At 39.6% G+C, this 18,681-nt stretch overlaps 1 protein-coding gene across 8 annotated transcripts in view; it reads left to right on the top strand.

Moving 5' to 3' along the window:
• BICD1 (BICD cargo adaptor 1) overlaps window positions 1–18,681 on the top strand; it is a 183,567-nt gene that overhangs the window by 118,319 nt on the left and 46,567 nt on the right. For all 8 annotated transcript variants that reach the window (XM_065034901.1, XM_065034907.1, XM_065034918.1 and 5 more), the window contains exons 3-4: window positions 14,479–14,631; window positions 18,041–18,478. In XM_065034901.1, the coding sequence (XP_064890973.1) occupies window positions 14,479–14,631; window positions 18,041–18,478 (591 nt within the window). The remainder of the gene's footprint in view (window positions 1–14,478; window positions 14,632–18,040; window positions 18,479–18,681) is intronic.

Below are 18,681 nucleotides of genomic sequence, written 5' to 3'. Positions count from 1 at the left end.
AATTGCCAGAAAGTATCCTCAGGTTCATAAAGCTTCAGGGCACAATATTAGAGACCAGTCTGTCCCTCTGTCCACAAGACAGATAGTATGGTGGCATAGACTGCTGGTGATGGTTTCTGTTTCTGAGTTTTGTCATTGAGGTATGATACTTTCTTCTTTTTTAGCAAAGATATAAACAGCTTAAAATATTTGTCATCACTGGAGTACAAATTCACTCTGTTGATGAACTTTGGCAAATGAGCAGCTGACAAGATTAACAATTTTTTTTATTTTCTTGCCACTCGGAATTTAGCTATTGTGTGTCACATTTATGTGTCTTTCATTAACTCCTGTTTAACCCAAATGAGAGATATTTGAGAGAAATTAGTATTTGTTGAACATTCAGCATGCTCATGACTCTTGTTGAAGAAAAGGGGAGTGAGAAGTAAGGCCTGGAGAGGCAGAAGACAGAAACATTTCGGCAGTCTTCAATGGGGAGGAAAAGGACTACAAATGGTAGAGAAGAGAAAAAATTGAGCTGTTGGTGGTGTTAGGCAGGGTGGGATGTTTGTATTGCTGGGTATAGAACAAGTCTGGGCAGGAAAAGCTTTCAGTACAATGTTTACATTTGAAGAAAATAGTTCAAAAAGATTCACTGGGCTTTCTCTGGGTCACCCAAACACTCCTCCAGGGGAATGAGGAGAAAGAAAATGAAAGCCTGTTTGGAATAGGAATGTTCATTTTTGTTTGAAATCTGTCTCCTCCCTGAGGAAACTAGTATGCTTGCTCTTAAGAATGTATTTTACTGAGTAAAGCAGTTTTTGAATAAAACACCAGCTCTGTCAGGGTCAAACAGCAGCCTGTAAGAACAGTGCTAAGCAGCTCCAGTCCTGTAATGAGACTGACTGAGGAAAATGTATAGACTTTCCACTACATTTATTTATAAGAGTAACCAAAAAAAGGCCCTATTAGAAGATGCAGTTGTGATAACATAATGTGTTAGGCTAAAAACAAAGAGTACATATTAATTTTGTCCAGGTGCTCCTGAAACACAACTAATGTGATCTCTGAGGGGCTCAAAAGAGTAGGGGAAATACATTTAGGATTCAGAGGCTGATGTGTTATTCATTCTTTTGCTGCTATGTGAGAGCTGCCTCCAGAAGCTTCCCATTTAGTGATGTTAGCTGGTAGGGTCCACAGGGAAAGCGGTTGTTCCTACTTTCTCTGGACCAAGGCCAGAAATAGATTTTTAACTTTAACTTGAGGTTTTGGATTGCACATAGAAAGAAATCCATACTTTATGGAAACCCAGGGATTTTGACTCGGTACTTCTCACACAATTGATGTCTCTGATTTGTAATGGGGATGTTCTTTTCCTAAAGCAGCTCAGCTCCCTGCCCTGTGCTCGCTGTAGCTATGCTGTTCCTGCAGTGGACTGCAAACTGCTGTAATACAATTCTTGCCATACTCTGGAGCACCAAAATGGGAAGCACTTTAATTTCATACACTGGGTTCACATACTGGGGCAGTTTGTCCACTCAATCATAAAGAGGCTCCATCGATCAAGGGAGGATGAGACCTAAGGACAGACAGATGCAGCTGCAGGGTTGATTTTTTTCTGCTCATGGTTTCAATGTTTCACAAGAGGTAGCTGCCCTCTGTACAAGCTGAAGAAAAATTACCTGTGCCACAGAGACTTCTGTGTGAACAAAGTCAGAGGCTATTAAACAAGTGTGCAGTCTCAGACAGGGGTAATGCACTGCCAAAAGCTGTGATTACACCAGCAGTTTTGTTTGGGGGATTTTTCCAATTCTGCCCTTGTATTTGACAATGTCCTATATTACACTGCCCAAAGACCTTGGTGCAAGTGTGTAGGCATGATGCATGTCCTGTATCTATATCTATAGGTATCGATATATTTTTATGTAGGCATACAAGATCAGAAAGATGCAGAGTAGATTCTCTAGCTGAGACGCTGGGTAAACTCAACCTCAGTATAATTAAGAGCCCAAGGAATTGTTAGCAGCCTGGGTCATCTTCCCTGTAGACATTGGTAGCAATGTTTAACTGATGAAAAACCTGAGAATGGGCCACAACTGTGTAGGTATGATGTGGAATATATTGATCAAATAATGAAGGTGAGTTCATAAATCTCATCTTATTCCTCTTGCTTGTCTGAATTCTGACCTAGTTCAAGTGCGATGTTGTTTTTCCTCCCTGAGTATGGATGGCATTTTACTAGATTGATTATTCTGCTGCACTTTTTTTTTTCCAGTTTATAACTGAATTCACTTGTGCCATATCAAGCCACTGGGCATGCAACTTAATAAGAACTGAAAAACTTGCATTTAAATAGTAATTTGCTTAAAATGATATTGGATGTCATCAGTAGTGACGTGATATCAGGGTCTTGGTTGAGTACTTTAAAAACTCTGAGGACATTTAAGAACGCTGTAATGGTCTTGGAGCCATCCTGTGGTTTTTGGTTATATTTTATATTAAAAATCAGTTAGAAACAAACAAAAAAACCAAAGGGAGCATGAGCTATCAATCAGAAGTGGCCTGCTGGGATGTTAGAAGGCAGAGGGAGCAATTAAGGCCTTGGACTGCAATCCCTCACTGTCACAGAATTTTCTTATCAGTGACTGGAGATTTACAGTTCAGTGCTCCCTTGTTACACGTGGGTGCCCTTGCGCCTCGGGGGACATCGCTGCCCAGGGCTTGGGAAGCGGGGCCAGACCTGGAACCCCCTTTCCTCCCTGCTGTCACCAGCAGCCTCCACAGCTTCAGCAAGGGCCAAGTTCAGAATTTGGAAACGCTGATACTGAGATACATAAGGCTTAGGTGAACGTGTATTTGAAATAAAATGTTTTCCCCTCTGCTTCTCACATGGGCCTGTGTTCCTAGATGTCTAGAAATCTGGAAAAAATAGCAGTTCTTTGTGTGTCAAGGTCCTTGAGCACGACTTGAGCAAGGATGAGGAAGCCGCTTCCCTCTCGTACTGCACTTGGGACTTTGCAGCCCAGCTCCAAGAGCTGCCAAGCCCCTTTGCTTTAAGGATCACTGAGATCACTTGGTGTTTACCATGAGACACCGTGTTCTTCCTGCTACAAAGTGTTTATAACAAATTATCGGTCCTTTAATGAATATTATCTTTAGGTAACCAAAGGGCTGTTTTTAAGATTTTTTTTTTTTTTGTGGTTGTTCCGAATTTGGTTCTTTTAACTGTATCTAATTAATGATTCAATAATCTGTTTTAGCAGAAGGTTCCTGTTATCAGGCCAACACCCATCATGAGTGGGATGGAAGTCCAGTGGAAACAAATGGTGAAAGGAAAAGAGCAGTGGGTTTAAAGTGCAATACAGGATGTAGTTGTGAAGGAGAACAGGAAAAAATAGATTTAAGCATCATTTTAATATCCAAAGTTGAATAATCCCATAGTTTCACTGATATTTTACTCTCTGAGTAAATATGGCGTTCTCTTCTGTTGTGATGCATTGCAGGCAGTGAATAATATTCAGTGTTTATTAAATTTCCAAAAGAATAATTTAATTCTAAGGCTGTGCTGCCATGAGCAACATGCTTGAGTAACTCTCGCAGAGATTATGGCATTAATAGTCAGCCCTTGCACTGTGTTCTTATGGCATGTATTACATTTGTATTTACAGCAGCAAGTGTTGTGTTTGCTCAGCTTTTTAAGGACAAGATAGAAAACCGTCAATGTAAAAATCACTACCGTTGTCTGTAACATGTATATATAAAGTAAATCTGTGAAATTTGCAGACTGTATTAAAATAAGCAAAGGAAAGGGCAGATTATAAAAGCCAAGATCAGGTTTCAAACCAATTTATATTGAACAATCAAGATTACTACATGTTACAGATACACTTTATGACTACAGATATTTTCACTGTCCGTATCAATAAATTCACATAACCTGTAGCGCAGTTTATTTTATCAAATCTTCTACGCAGGCATTTGTATTCATGAATTACCATGTGCACTGCAGTGAATAAAAATTACGTGTACATTTCAGTCCTAAAGGACATAGTTTACAGACAGATGAGGTACTTATCTTCATCCGTATTTGCCACCTAAGTCCCTCAAATATATTACCTAAAATAAAAATGCTAAGCTTTCGAGGAAAAAAAGGCATTAGTCATCAAGTCATTTTAATGTTTTTAATATTAATCAACTCCTGTTTCTGAATTGATGTTTCTACTCATTCCAGAGAAGAATAAGCGGCGGTGGGTGGGTGGGTGTTCTGCACACAAGGTCAAATAAACTGCAGAATGCCGTTCTTTTTGCAGCAGATGGGTAATGTTACATGGATTTTAATTACTGAAATTACTCCTGACTTTGAGGAAATACTCTCGCTTAATAATGACAGAATTGACCACATTATAACATTTGAATTTTGTGGCAAAGACGTGTTTATTTAAAGATGCCATATCTCTGTCCTTCTGGAGAAGAAGAAGAATTACTGCAATTTAACTTTCTTGTTGCTGCTTCTTTTGTAGCAACCTTTTATAATGTATTGATATTCTTCAAGGGGAACTTGAAATAGTCTGTTGGCATTGGGAGAGTGGTGGGTGCAGATTCACAAAGAGCTTTTAAAACACCTCTGCAGCTGGCAATCACAAATAATTATGAAGGAGAAGCTCTGTTGTGATCATGGGCTTAAAGAGCTCCTTTGATGCTGAGCTCTCACAGCCATTCTGCAGCACAATAAAGAATGTCCCAGCAGATGACTGCTTGAAATAGATTTGTATCTCTGAATAGTTTCTTTGTATCCTTTAGCTATTTATTCAATCTGTTTTCTAAAATGTATTAACCATTTTTTGGTTTTGTTTTTAATATATTTCCCCTTTCACAATCCATTATGAGGAACCGATACAAGAAGGAATACAGAGTGTCAACTAGGATCTGCTTTTTCCTCCAACATCTAGTTACCATTGTCATCATCACCTATCTCCCTACACTTCTTCTGTATGCCATGCAAGGGCATCTAACGAGTTTGCTCGGTGACAGGAGCTATCTGGCATCCTCACTTCTCAAGTGCTCTTCTATTCATAAAGGAGAGGGGGGGTGGTTGAAAATGGGTATAGTGGGTAAATCGGACTCCTGCAGAGAGGAATAGATGCATTTGTTTTCCTGCCTTTGTGTGTAGGAGAAGAAACACTATTTTCCTCTTGCAGTGTGAAAGACTCAGGTTCAGATTAGACATCCGAAATAGTTTTCTGACAAAGGCAAAAGTGAAGTCAGGAATCAAATTTCTGGGAAAAGTGAGGGGGTCTGTCATTGGAAGTGTTTAAGAAGAGGTTAGACAGATACCAGGTATGACATAGATGTAGTTGCTCCTGCTCTGGGAAAGATGAATGGACTAAAGGCTGCCCACAGGGCCCTTTGAGATCTGTTTCTCTATGATTTTTATGATCTTTTGTGAGCTGAGGATCAGAATTAATTGCACATCTGATTAACTTGAACTTGGCCCCCTACTAATTTAATGGCATTGTCCCAGGGACCAGATTTATTAGCGCTGCTGCCCAGCCCTGGGTCTCTGTATCAACACATTCTCACAGCGTTGCAGCACAGGCCTCCTGCAGCAGAAGGCAGAAGCAAGTGCTCACAGATATTGATATCACAATGTCTAACTGGTATTTACAAGACCAAAGATTGTCTCAGCGTGCAAACTGATGAAAGCAGAGCTTGGATAGAGCTGTAACACAGCGCAGGGTGGGGAGGCTGAGCCGAGAGCCCTGGCCTGGCACTTGCGTCCCTTGACAGTGTGGCTTGATTACTGCTATGAGGAATACAAGGAAGGATTGAGCTAGCAGTGAGCTGTAATTAAAATAGCTCTGAGTCCTAAGGAGGGGGAGGCAGTTGTCACAGGGGATGGAAAGCTGACAAGGAGCATAGCACCATGCCTGGAACATGGGTGAATGGAGTTACCACAGGGAACTGTGAAACCATCCTGACATCAAAAGTTAGACAGCAGAAAGCAATGCAAAAGCAAACAGTCAATAAAAAGGGTCATATTTTTCCCAAGAGCAATGGGTGCTAAAATACTCAAGCTCACCCCTCTTATTTAGGTGCTTTGATGTCTTTTCTCTTTCCTTCTTTCCATCCTTGGGAATTCACTTTTTTTGCTCCCTGCTCAACATTTCAGTGCATACAGTGAAATCTTAGTCATGCTAGAGGCTATATAAATTTTACAATTTATATTAATGGCCCCAAGTTTCTGCCTCTGGTACTTCAGTAGAGCACATAGATGTTGTTGTGCAGCAAGTATATCCAAAATAGAGATGTCATGTATTCATACTCCTTACCTCCTACTATCACCTGTCAGCAGTGTTAGGGAGTATAAATACCATTAAAACTAAGTTTTTGTTCATGTGTTTTCTGGGTTGGCTTGCTGCCCCTGATCTGGCTGTTGATCCAGTTGAAGATGTCCCTGCTCATTGCAGGGGGTTGGACTAGATGACCTTTGAAGGTCCCTTCTAACCCAAACTATTCTATGATGTGAAAGCTAACGCTGGCCCAAGGGAGGGTCAGGACCTGGAGGCAGCAGCTGTGGTTCTGCTGAGCTTAAACTGATCACAGACCCACACTCTTTTAGTACAACTTCTCTTGTGTTAGTTGGCTGGTGCCCCTTTGGGTCTAGAAGGAAATTTGGCACTTTGCACCTGACAGATGGCCTCTCAAAGAGATATGTATAACTTGGCAGATGCCTTTCCCAAGCGATCAGTTAGGCTTTAAAACCAGCTCTTGGTTTCCTGATGAGCTTGAAAAGGCCTGTGTGGATCCTCCATCAAAGAGCTTGCCTTCAGGCATTGTCTTGTAGAATCACTGCTGTTGGCTTCTTAAATTGTGGATATTTCATAGGAAAGGTTGGAATTGGTAGAAAAAAAAAAAAGCCATTCAGTCCAAAATCCCCCGGGCCCATTCCCCCTCCCCCCCTTTTTTTTCCTGAGCTAATTTGGCAAGAGCAATTTGGGTTTGGTATCTTTATAATAGTACCCAATCAGCCATGGGATGATTGGTGATGTAGAGTAACAGCCCCACTTCAGAGAGTGCTGTCTCAAGTATTTGTTGCTCAAACACTATTCAGTGCACTGGGAACAATGAAGACGTGGCAAAATAATTCAGCCAGTGTGATGTGAAGAGATACTGTACTGTCCACCCCTGGTGGCATGCTCCTGCTCCGTGCTCTTCACACTGATCAGAGCATGGAGGTCCCAGGAAAGCCCCTCTTGCTCTTGCAGCGATGGGGTTGCACAGGTGGCAGCAACAACATGGCATGGAAGGAGCTGGTGAGGGGTCTGGAGCACAAGGCCTGTGAGGATCAGCTGAGGGAACTGGGGCTGTTTAGCCTGGAGAAAAGAGGCCAAGGGGAGACCTTACCACTGTCTACAACTACCTGAACGGAGGTTGTAGCATGGAGGGTGTTGGTCTCTTCTCCCAAGTGGCAAGTGATAGGACAAGAGGAAATGGCCTTAAGTTGTGTCAGGGGAGGTTTAGATTGAATATTAGGAAGAGATTCTTCACAGAAAGGGTTGACAGGCTTTGGAACAGGCTGCCCAGGGAAGTGGTGTTTAAAAGACGTGTAGATGTGGTGCTTAGGGACATGGTCTAGTGGTGGACTTGGCAATACTAATTTATGGTTGGACTCAATGGTCTTGGGGGTCTTTTCCAACCTAAATGATTCTGTGATTCTATAAATGGGAGTGGGACTGGCCTTTGGGCTGTGGCTGGCCCCTGGGTGGATATGGTTTTGTCCATCAGTACTGGGAGAAATTTAAAGACCAGCATAGGCCTGAATGGACTGCGGGAAGACTCTTTGTTGAGAGTGCTGCATTTGCAAGATGTTGCTATCAGTCTGCTCCAAGGCACGGATGTGTCATCAACTTTCAGTCAGTGTGGTATTTAGAAATAAATCATCCTCCTTCCTAGAAATGTTTAATGCCAGGAGAGCTGCAGGGGACAGATGAGTAGCAGAGTTTTAAGTTTAAACAAAAAGACCTCCACAATGTCCTTCTCATGGCAAAACTTTTTCCAGTCAATTGATATTTTGTTATTTGTAATGATCATATGTTAATGTATTACATCATTCTGCAGATATGCAGAAGGATCATATTAACTGAACTGTGCTATAACCCTGGAGTCTTAATTTCCTCACATGCTGCTATAATACAGCTTAGTTGGGTAAAGTTTATCTTTCTTTAAATGAATTAGTAATACTACAGCAATGTTTGTGCTAGGGTGTTAATACTAATTATAATTAATGACAATTAATATATGATTGACATACAATTAATGCATGAATACTAATGCATTAATTGCTATAAATGCAGTCAAATCAAACCATTACTTTTCAGATAAATATGTATGATTAGAGATTTATAGTTTATATCAGTTTATAAAGAAGTCATTATAATATTATATGACCATGATACTCAGCAAAAAAATTGAATACCTAAATAACCAGAACATTCCCTGTTTTTGTCTTTTTATATGTACTTATCTGTGAAAGTCAATAAAATAGATATTTCATAGGGATTTATATGTAGCAAGATTTACAACGTTAAATATTATGGGTTTCATACTCTGTGATAACTACATAATTGGGCCATTTAATTGCCCTTGATAGAAATTCACCTTACCTCTTTAGATTTAGTGATTCCTATTAAATGCATTGAACATTTCAGATTATTAAACTATTAGATATATTGTAAATGCTTTATTTAAGAGCCATTGCTGGTGAAGGAACTTGAAACATAATTTATCTTGATCTGGCTTCTATTCAGTATGCTATAGCTAACAAATACATGGCTTTTTTCATCCTTGTCTTTGGTAGTGCTGTCATTCTGTAAGTAAATCCATGGAACGGAAGGACTGTAGGTACTTATGTTATTCTACAGATGTATTTTCAAATATATCTTGTGCACAATAGTTTTTATTTTGTTTTTGAGACAATTAATGATATATCAAAAGTTAAGGAATATCAGAATCACACGTAATTTCAAAAGTTAATGGTTTTTGGTTTTGGACAATAGAAGCTGTATTCATGCTCTTAAAGTAGCACACCAGTACAGCTGGTTAGATCAGATACAATGTCATGAGCTCTAATGATAACACCTGAATGAAACTATTTGAAGGATGAGATCAGATAAATTCAGATCAAAAAAGGAGCATGCAGACTTTTAACAATGAGGAAAAAGAATCTCTGAAATAATTTATTTTGGGATATAGAGAGATCTGTGTATTGGAAGAGAAGCAAAAATGGTTCTGTAAGAGATGCTCTGTCCCTGTTTAGCTAGGTGTCTGCATCTATGATTCAGAGGAATTGGGCTGCAAATTCTGCAAAAGAGTCAGACCAGGTGACACTGGGTCATCCACTAAATCCCATTATGGTTTTAAATATCTCTGGAAAAATGGAAAATTTGATTCTTTCTGTTTAAGGTGAGTATTCCTGTGTATGAGAGAGGGAAACTTTAAGGCTAGTCTAGAGGAGCTTCTTTGGGAACTTTAAAAAGATTATGGTAAATAAAATAAAATGTTCCTCGCTCTTCTATCCCTCCTTTCATCCTCTCTTCTCTCAAATTCCCTTTATTCCTTCAGAATGAAAAATTAGGACCAGTCAGGGCAAGCTGGGTGCCCCTACAGACCACCCAGCTGCCTCCTCCCTGCCTGTTTCCTCCCTGGTGTGGCAAATCTCTTGCTGGGTCTTTACCTTGTATTATTTTGCTCTCTAGCTTCTCCCACCAGCAGAAAGGAGGAGGGGTGGCTTTCCTGCTGTGTTGTCCTGGTGAGAAGAATTCTCCATATGATGCAGAATTACGTTTTCCATTGTTTATGGAAAACAAAGAAGTGTACCCATAATTCACATTAGAGGCTTCTGAAGAGGAGGTATAATTGGGCTTTGAAGTTTCTAAGGGTACCTTTGTGTATTCTAAAAGTAATGAATCAAAGATACTTCAGGTTTTGGTTATTTTTTTTCCTCATTAATTTCTCATGAATTTATTTCTACTTGCATGTTGCCAAGTAGATACAAACAACATATTTAAAAAGAAGCCAAAATAATTTATAAGTGGGGCTAATTTTGTGATTAAATGATCCTGAAGGAAGCCCCAAACCTGGTTTTGGCCAAAGTTGTGCTGGTAGTGCTTCCCCATGCAAAGTTAGTGTGTTTGTAGTTAAATTCAAACCCCAGCTGAATTGTATTGTCTAGGATGTAACTGTTATTTTTCCTATTAAAAATATACCTTTTATTTTCCTCTGCAGAGTAAAGTAAACACGGCATACAAATGAACAGTGAGACTTGTCAACAAACACATGAGATCATGGATATTAGTCTCAGCATAAACTTTCTATTACATTCAGTTTACTGCTAGTACAATAAAACTGTCATCACATCAAATGGGATTTTATACTGCATCAGCTATAATACAATGCTATTAAATTGGAAGTATATAAATTTTCCGTTGTTCTCTTACTCATAAGCTATGAAAATTAGAAAGTTACACACAAGATCATGCTATGGCTTATATTTTCCAATAGATAAATAGTGACTGAGTCAGGGTAGTTTGGGGCATATAATTAATTTTTGACTATGAGGCTGTTTTGCAGTGTGAAAAATAGTATGTTTTACTGCAGTAAGGATCTGGAATCTTTCTGTGAAAATGTATATGAAAAATTGCAGGAAAAAGAAAAGCTAAAACACTAGTTCACCAGTTTTGTTTGGGACAAAAAACACTAGACAGAAATAAAGTAAGTCCTTTGTATACACCAAGATGGGGGAGAACAAAAAATAGTTAATGGAACTTCATTCACTTTAAATAGAAGGCCTCAAAAAACATCCATTTTCAATAAGTTCAGTCTGTGGGCCCACAGTTCAAGAAATCAACCAGAGCTCACTTCTCACCTTTGAGATGAGAATATCCAGCTTCAGGTCGCTGTCCCTTGCCCAGTTTGCTTTCCTTAGATATACTGAGGGGACACAAGGCTGTAAAAAGGAGCTTCTTTGGGCAACACTGGGGCTGTTTTGACAACACCACAAAAAATAAGACTGTCAGGGTATCATGATTTTATCTAAAAGTCCTTATAATCTTCAAAATTAGCTATTTCCATGCTTTCATTTTAAAGAACCTTCTTACTTGCAGTTGTTTGATACTACACAATGCATTATAATGTGTCTACACACACAATTGATATAACATGCTTGTATGTCACATATGGAATACAACATTTTAAAAGTCTACGCTGAACCAAAAATGAAGAATATAGTACTATATATATTGCACTTACATTTGGTAAGAAATACAGAAGTTTAATATTTATATTCCAATGTTGCTTCAGTCCTGACAGGTCTCTGAGCATTGGTTGTACTGTACAGATATGATCCTTGCCCCTGTAAAACCTAGAAGACGTCTTTTGCTTTTCATATTCGGCGAGTGAAAATATGTCAAAGTACTAGTGGGTGGGTGACCTGAACAGACTTTATCTCAACTGAGCCTTCTGTTTTCATTCTCATGGTCTGTTCTGTTATGTGTAGGTTTGTTAGACATGCATTGAGCTATGTGACTGACTTCTTCCACAATTAGTGCTCGTGTATAATTAGATGCAACGCTGACAAGGACTCTGTTGTTTTCTATAGTCTCACAGAAAGGCCTTTTCCTTCTTTGGCACTGATCCATTAAAGCTGTTGCACAATGTTCAGCTGGTGACTAGGACTGAATTTATAGCCATTAAAACATTGCTTATCTATCATTAGCTCCACTACTTGAACTAATTTGGTTTTTACAGATACAGTAGTTTGTAGGGGAATTCTCTCTGGAAATGTAAAAATCCTGAGGCAGTGCCCTGCTAAAAGCATCTGGCTCAGTTGCCCTATCCTGTAAGTTTAATGTTCGGCGCTTGATTACCAGTAAAGTTTAATTACAAATTATTTTCCTAATAATTGAGGTTACGTTGTCCTCTAGTGGCTCATATAGATAACTGTCCTGCTGACAGACTCCTTTTGCCTTGTGTTTTTCAGTCCTCTCATACTGTTTTTGTACAAGTTCAAGTCACATCAGAAGAGGACTGATGCAATCGCCAAATTAAAAATTTTTCATTTTACTGCCACTGTATCAGTACAGTGAGATCTGTCCTCTATAACTGTGTATTGTCTGCTCAAGGAAGAGATTTAAAATAGTTCAAAATAAAAATAAAGAGTTGTAAGAAGCTACTGTGTTTAACCAGAGCATTTGATGGAAAAGAATGTACCCTGCTTACTGGCAGTTTCTTCCTTAACTGAATGTCATGAGCAATGATGAGTAGAGGTTACTCTGCAGAGATAGTTTCTCTGTATATAAAAAGAGGAGGAGCTCTATAAATGGTTCTGTTTATACCTCCAAGATTATGTAGGAGAAGCAGCAGTTATAAGTGATGAAGAAATGTGGTTTCTCTCTTCTGAAGGAAATAGTGGTGCCGTCCAGCCAGGTGACAGCTCGTGTTTTGTTTCTTTTTGCAATAATAGGAAAGAAAAAGGAGTACTCTGACCTTATGGAATTAATTTTCAAGACTTTTTCAAAGGAGCATGCTTTGTACTCTGTCAGGGAAATTATATGTCAGGATTCAGTAAAAATCCTTTGCTCAGGTCCTCCATCTCTGGCCACCTTTATTAATTCCTCCCTTTTTGGAGAGACCTTCCTTTCAACCAGCAGTAGGATCCTGTGTGCTGGATGGATGTCAGCTGGTTGCTTTTCATTCCCTGGGCTGATCATCACCCTCCAAACACCAGGAGAGTTGCAGAGCAGCTTTGTTACACTTGATGCAGCGGAGTTGTGCATTTGGTGTTGCCCACATACTGCCTCAGACCCACGCACATACCCACACCTAGCTGGCGTCAATAACAGCCACAGCTGAGAAGGTGCTGACAGAAACAAAATGTTTATAGGCAGCCCTGAGGTGTAAGGTGCCTTTACCTCTTGAAATCATCCGCAGTGCCATTCTTGCAGTTCACTCAGAGGTTCATTAGGCAGTGATGGATGCAGGAATATTTGCAGAAGGTTACTTTTATCTAGTGCTCTGTGACACTTCTGCCACCAGGCATCTTTTTGGTCATCTTCAGTTAAGGAATTAGGTAGTTTCTTTATTTATTCTTAATTAGCTGCCAGGAGGAGGGTGACGGTTTTTATTTTTCCGTAACAAAAAGGCTTTATTTTAAAACGTGCTTTTGTAACTCCTGCATTAACTTCCCCCACCATGCTTTGCAATGTTATTTTCTAGGGGATTATAATTGTTTATTTAGCCTAAGTGATAAGCAAAGTTCTGTTTATCCTCAATTCAGTACGTGGATTTTTAGCCTTTCTGTACCAGAGGGTGAGTTGTACATGTCGATCTACTCAGGGCTTGCTGACTACAGTTTCTATTGTAATGATTTTTTAAATATTTGACTTTTTTTAGGCTGGTGGTTGCTCTCGCTCCACACTGATGTCTTTTACAGAAACCCATCACTGCTTCCCAGGTGTGCTCTTTCTGACACCCCAGCATTGGTGTCGCAGTTCTGCTTCCCTCCACCAGCTGCTGCGGCAATGCTCAGGTTCCTCCTGCAGGCAAAGAGGAGATATGGCCAATTATGCCTGTTCCTATTTATCAGGAAAATGCAAGCTTCTCTTCAATGTAGAGGGGGAAGTTGCTCCTACCGACTGTGTTGGTCACTGTTCTCTTCCAGCTGTGTGTTAACTCCATCTTCCCATAGTGCATTTTACACCAGAGTCATGTCAGCAGAGTCTTTCCAGAATAACCTGACCCTTTATGTCAAACTCAGTCAGAACTGGAATCCAATGGAAGCAGTTTTTTGGTAAGACTGATCCCTTGTGACCTCTCTCATAAGGCTCTCTGGGAACTGTATATGCTAATGGCAAAAATAAAGTGGTGACCTTGTGTGTTCTCAGACTTGCGGGGTGTAATCCTGCTCAGCACAGCAAAGCATTTATCAGGTTTGATGAGCACTTGACAACCGCTTGCCTGGCAGGTCCCCCTACCTGCCTACGTGCTGCTCTGATGCCTCCACACAAACATGTGAGTGCGCCTTGCTCAGGAACAGATGTCTTTACAGAACAGATGCCGTCACTCATTGCTTTTCTGTTTGAATGCAGAAAGCATCCTTCAGTGGAAAACAGGTGGCAGTTTTATTTAAATCCAACTGTATTGCAGAGCAATAAAACTAATGAGATGATAAAGCCTTGCCAGGTTTTCCATTTCAATGAGCATCTAATCTTGAAACTGTTTTAACTCGAGCTTCCTTATCGGATGTTCTCATTGCTGCATTGCCAGCACACACCTGGAATTGCTGCTTGGCCTCAGATTAAAAGGTTTGCCTCAGTTTTGGTTTGCACTGTTAAATCAAATCAATTTGAGGATAAATTTTTTGTTTTATCTTCCCCAAAGACAGCATTCGTCATTAAAGTGACTGTGCATGAATGGTAACATACTTGCATTTTCTCTTGTCAGAATAACGAAATGGTGGAACTACAGAGGATACGAATGAAAGATGAAATTCGAGAGTACAAGTTTCGAGAGGCGAGACTCCTACAGGACTACACCGAGCTTGAAGAAGAAAACATCACTTTACAGAAGCTGGTGTCCACACTGAAACAGAATCAAGTAAGCATCGAAAGATTCCAGACACTCTGCTGAAAAATGACACAATTTTCTCCAATTTCCATAATGTGATCCCACAGTACACTTTGATAGAAGTTTCTTTGTATGTTTGTTTTTTGGCTTTTTTTTGTTTGGTTTGGGGTTTTTCTTTGTGGGGTTTTTTTTTCTGTTGTTGTTTTTTCAGCTGGGTTTTCACTAAAAGCTTATTCTTAAACAGTGTTATTGGTCATTTTTGACGTATGGGGAAGCTCTTACCTTACTTTTAGGAAAATCCTGGTGGAATATTTTGTTACAGAACTTTGTAATAGCAAACTAATTATTAAAATAGATAGAATTGCATCTTTTCACTTCCTGCTTTTCCTCTCCTCCTTCCCTGCATGCTGAACTCAGTGCCCAGCGGCAGAGTTCAACCCTCCATTTCCTCTCAGTTGGTTTCCTGCACGTCCTTTCCTCTTCTGAAGTGGAGAAAAGAGGAAATAATCATCGCCTCATTCTCCTCTTTTTTTTTTTCCTGCTTCCTGGATTTTCCAGCACTGCTGTTTCCCTCTTCTCAGCCATGCTAACCCACAAGTTTAGCAAGCTTCAAAAACAGGCGAAGGGCTGTCTGATGTTCCTAGTTTTGTCCTTTGTATCCAGACGTAAGCAATCCTGGGGTCTGTTCTCCCCACCTTGCAAAAGCACAGCTCCCTTTGCTGCTGAGTGTATATACCACTGAGGACACAAACAGGAACACAGCTGTCCTTTACATTGAACAGAAGAGATTTGTTCTCACATCAGAAAGGTTAACTTGCTGTGATTGTTACTTAAATATCCAAGTTGGATGATGTAAAACTTTCTGCCTTTTAGGCACAGCATAACATGGCACTCGGTGACACCAGTCAGTGTTGCAGCCCCTGGTTTATATCCCAACCTATTGCCTGGTTCAGTCTGGGCTTTTATTGGATAGCCAAGACTGTCACAGTCTTTAACGGCAGCCTGGTAACACAGCTGCCTTATTTCTGCAGAAATATGTGGTATGATTTCAGCTGTATTTTACTGCTATTTTACTGCTCCAGCACAAATGAAACTGAAACATTTAAAACAACGCAGCTGTGCCTCAGATAATATGCAGGTAACAGGAACATCGTTTCCTTATTTCCGAAGGTACCCAGACTTTCACACTCCTGAAACTGAATTTGTAGAAGATCATCTTTGTGTCAGAGTTATTTACTAAGCCAGCAAATTGCCTTTTGAGGCATGGAATTTTCCCACACACACTTCATAGGAGGCATTTTCACACTATCAGGAAATGGAAGACTCCTTTATGGACTGTCCTAGTTTCCCTCCGAAGAAAATCTGTTTATAAGTGTTATTATTTGTCATAATATTTCATCTTAATGAAACCAAATGCCAGCAGTCTGTGGAGAGAAAAAGCATCACCACAGTTTGAATGGCTTTAAGAATCAGTAATTTTGCGTCACGTGTCCATGCACTTATGGTTCCTAAAATAGTTTGATCTACAAGATAAAATTTCAAGAGCATTTTGTATTTAATACTTTAATTTACAAAACCATATTTTCCAAGTCTTAGTGCTAAACTGTCATTATCTGAGTTGGGTATTTTGTAGCTTTGTAAACAAGAAACCATGAGATGGTAACCATAAAGATAATACAGATCTCTGGCTTTTATATGCATTTAAAATTTGAAAAGGTTTCTTTTTACATGTCCTTAAGATATAAACATAGCTACTTGACGGGATTTAATAATTTTTCAGGTGGACCTTTCTTTTTTTGTTCCAGTCAGAGAAGATATCAAGTTCCTAAATGTTGATTTCAAAATGTCAGGGATTTTCCTTTTCTGTTTAACATTTCCCAATATGACTTTGGAACTTTCTGTGCTGTTTGCAATGTTTTCATTCTCTGGGTTTGAGAATGAGTGCTTTGGCTTTTAAGTTTGCCTTTCCAAAGGCTTATGAGTACAAGACTTTCGACAGGTTAATAACTATTCTACTCCAATAGGAAGGGTTGATATTTCTGTTTTCACCAGAACCTTATTATAGTTTGTTTAAATACATATATATATGTATATGCTAAATAAAAAATATTCAAGACAATGCTTTGAAATTGCAGATAATGATGCATATTAATGCATTTGAATGAGAAATACCTTAAATGAAAAATCTTTCTTATGGAAGCATGAAAAGTCAGTATTTCTTTTCTGTTTCACCAAACTACTGAAGTATTTCATCCAAAACTGGGAATTTTTCATATTCAGAAATGAAAAGGTGGATGAGTGACATAATTAGAATTAAATTAAAAATCAAAGCATGATTATTTTTACCAGAAGAGTTGGTCAATCATGGACAAGGACCTTTACAAAGCTCTTCCTTTTCATTGCTGTGGGATTTCCCAAGGAAACGAAGAGACCCAGCAAGGGAAGGTGTTCTGCGGTGGAGATCAGCTGTGCCATCTAGATATTGCTGAGCAACTGGTTTTGAGCTAGACTGGGTTTACTTACCCAGGCTTTGCTTCCTGTTTGGTGTGATAGAAAGGACTGAATAAATGGGGGAGCTGCCTTTTAAAGAAGAAAGAAGCACCTATTTTTTTCCTCAGCACACACTGCTGAAAAATACCTTGATAAAACACTGCAGATTAGGTGTGGGGCAGGGGGCCTGCCCTCTGAGAAAGGAGAAAGACCAGCACGTCCATCCAAGTCTGGTGGGGCTACACCAGGTCACAGCGGGAAACACTTTGGTAGCACTGTCAGGAGCAACCAGGTTGCCAAGTGCTCCAGAATGGTATTCACAACACACAGCACAAGGATTGTGTGGCTGGATGTTTGACACATAGGCCTGGTAGTTTAAAAATCTCTAGCAATTTGACGCATCTTACAGATTAAACTGATTGTATGAATAATAGGCTCTTCTACGGTTTTTGTACTTGAACACTACTAAGAGATAACATACTTGAGAAGTATGAATGCCCGAGCGACTTTGCATCCAGTAAGAATTTACATAAGAAGACATCTTCAGAATACTTGCAGTTAATAAATCAGACTGTGTTAACCCGAGATCTATACATACCATGATATACCAACATTGCTTATGGCAATTCATAATAAATCAATGGTTACCAAGATATCTGCTACTAAACATCCTTCTTTCCAGGAAATATGTTGTTTATTGTCATAAGGTGCTCAGAAAAAAAGGTGTTATCTTTCTTGATTTTCCATGCTGAAAAAGCAAGCAATGGAGTATTTAACAGAACAAGCTTGACTTGCTTTTCCTGTGCAGCCATTTCTTTGCAGCTACAGGCAATGTCTGGTATTTCAGGCTGTATTTTCTGTAACACCTATTTCAATAAGGCTGATAAATGGCAGGTTTTCATGACTCAAGTTTTAGTATTATGAATGTTCTCTGTCTTGTCTAATTCAGGTTGAATATGAAGGCTTAAAGCATGAGATTAAACGATTTGAGGAGGAGACAGTGTTGCTTAATAGTCAGCTAGAAGATGCCATCCGGCTGAAGGAGATTGCTGAGCACCAGCTGGAGGAAGCCCTTGAAACTTTAAAAAATGAAAGAGAGCAAAAGAACAATCTGAGGAAGGAACTTTCCCAGTATATCAACCTCAATGATAGTATGTATAATAACCATATTAATATATCAGTAGATGGATTGAAATTTGCAGAAGATGGAGGTGAGCCCAACAATGATGACAAAATGAATGGACATATCCATGGGCCTCTGGTGAAACTCAACGGTGACTACCGAACTCCCACGGGTAGGAAAGGGGAATCTCTGCACCCTGTCTCTGACCTCTTCAGTGAGCTCAACATATCAGAAATACAGAAACTGAAGCAGCAACTCATGCAGGTAAGAGCTGAATTTGATGTCCTGGAGTGCTTAGACACACATCCTATGGAACCTAGTGCCAGCTTTTGCAATTATTTTCCTCAGTGATATTCTTGACCCCATATGTCCTGTTCTTGGACTTCTGCTCTGGTGTTTCTTTGTATACAGATTTTGCTAGAAATATCCCTAGTAAACAGATTATCTGTCTGTAAAAAAGTCCCTGT

The sequence above is a fragment of the Columba livia genome, chromosome 1, assembly GCF_036013475.1.
Source record: "Columba livia isolate bColLiv1 breed racing homer chromosome 1, bColLiv1.pat.W.v2, whole genome shotgun sequence".
Taxonomy (NCBI): domain Eukaryota; kingdom Metazoa; phylum Chordata; class Aves; order Columbiformes; family Columbidae; genus Columba; species Columba livia.
Note: the sequence above shows the minus strand (reverse complement) of the source record. Positions and strands in the feature narration are given on the sequence as shown.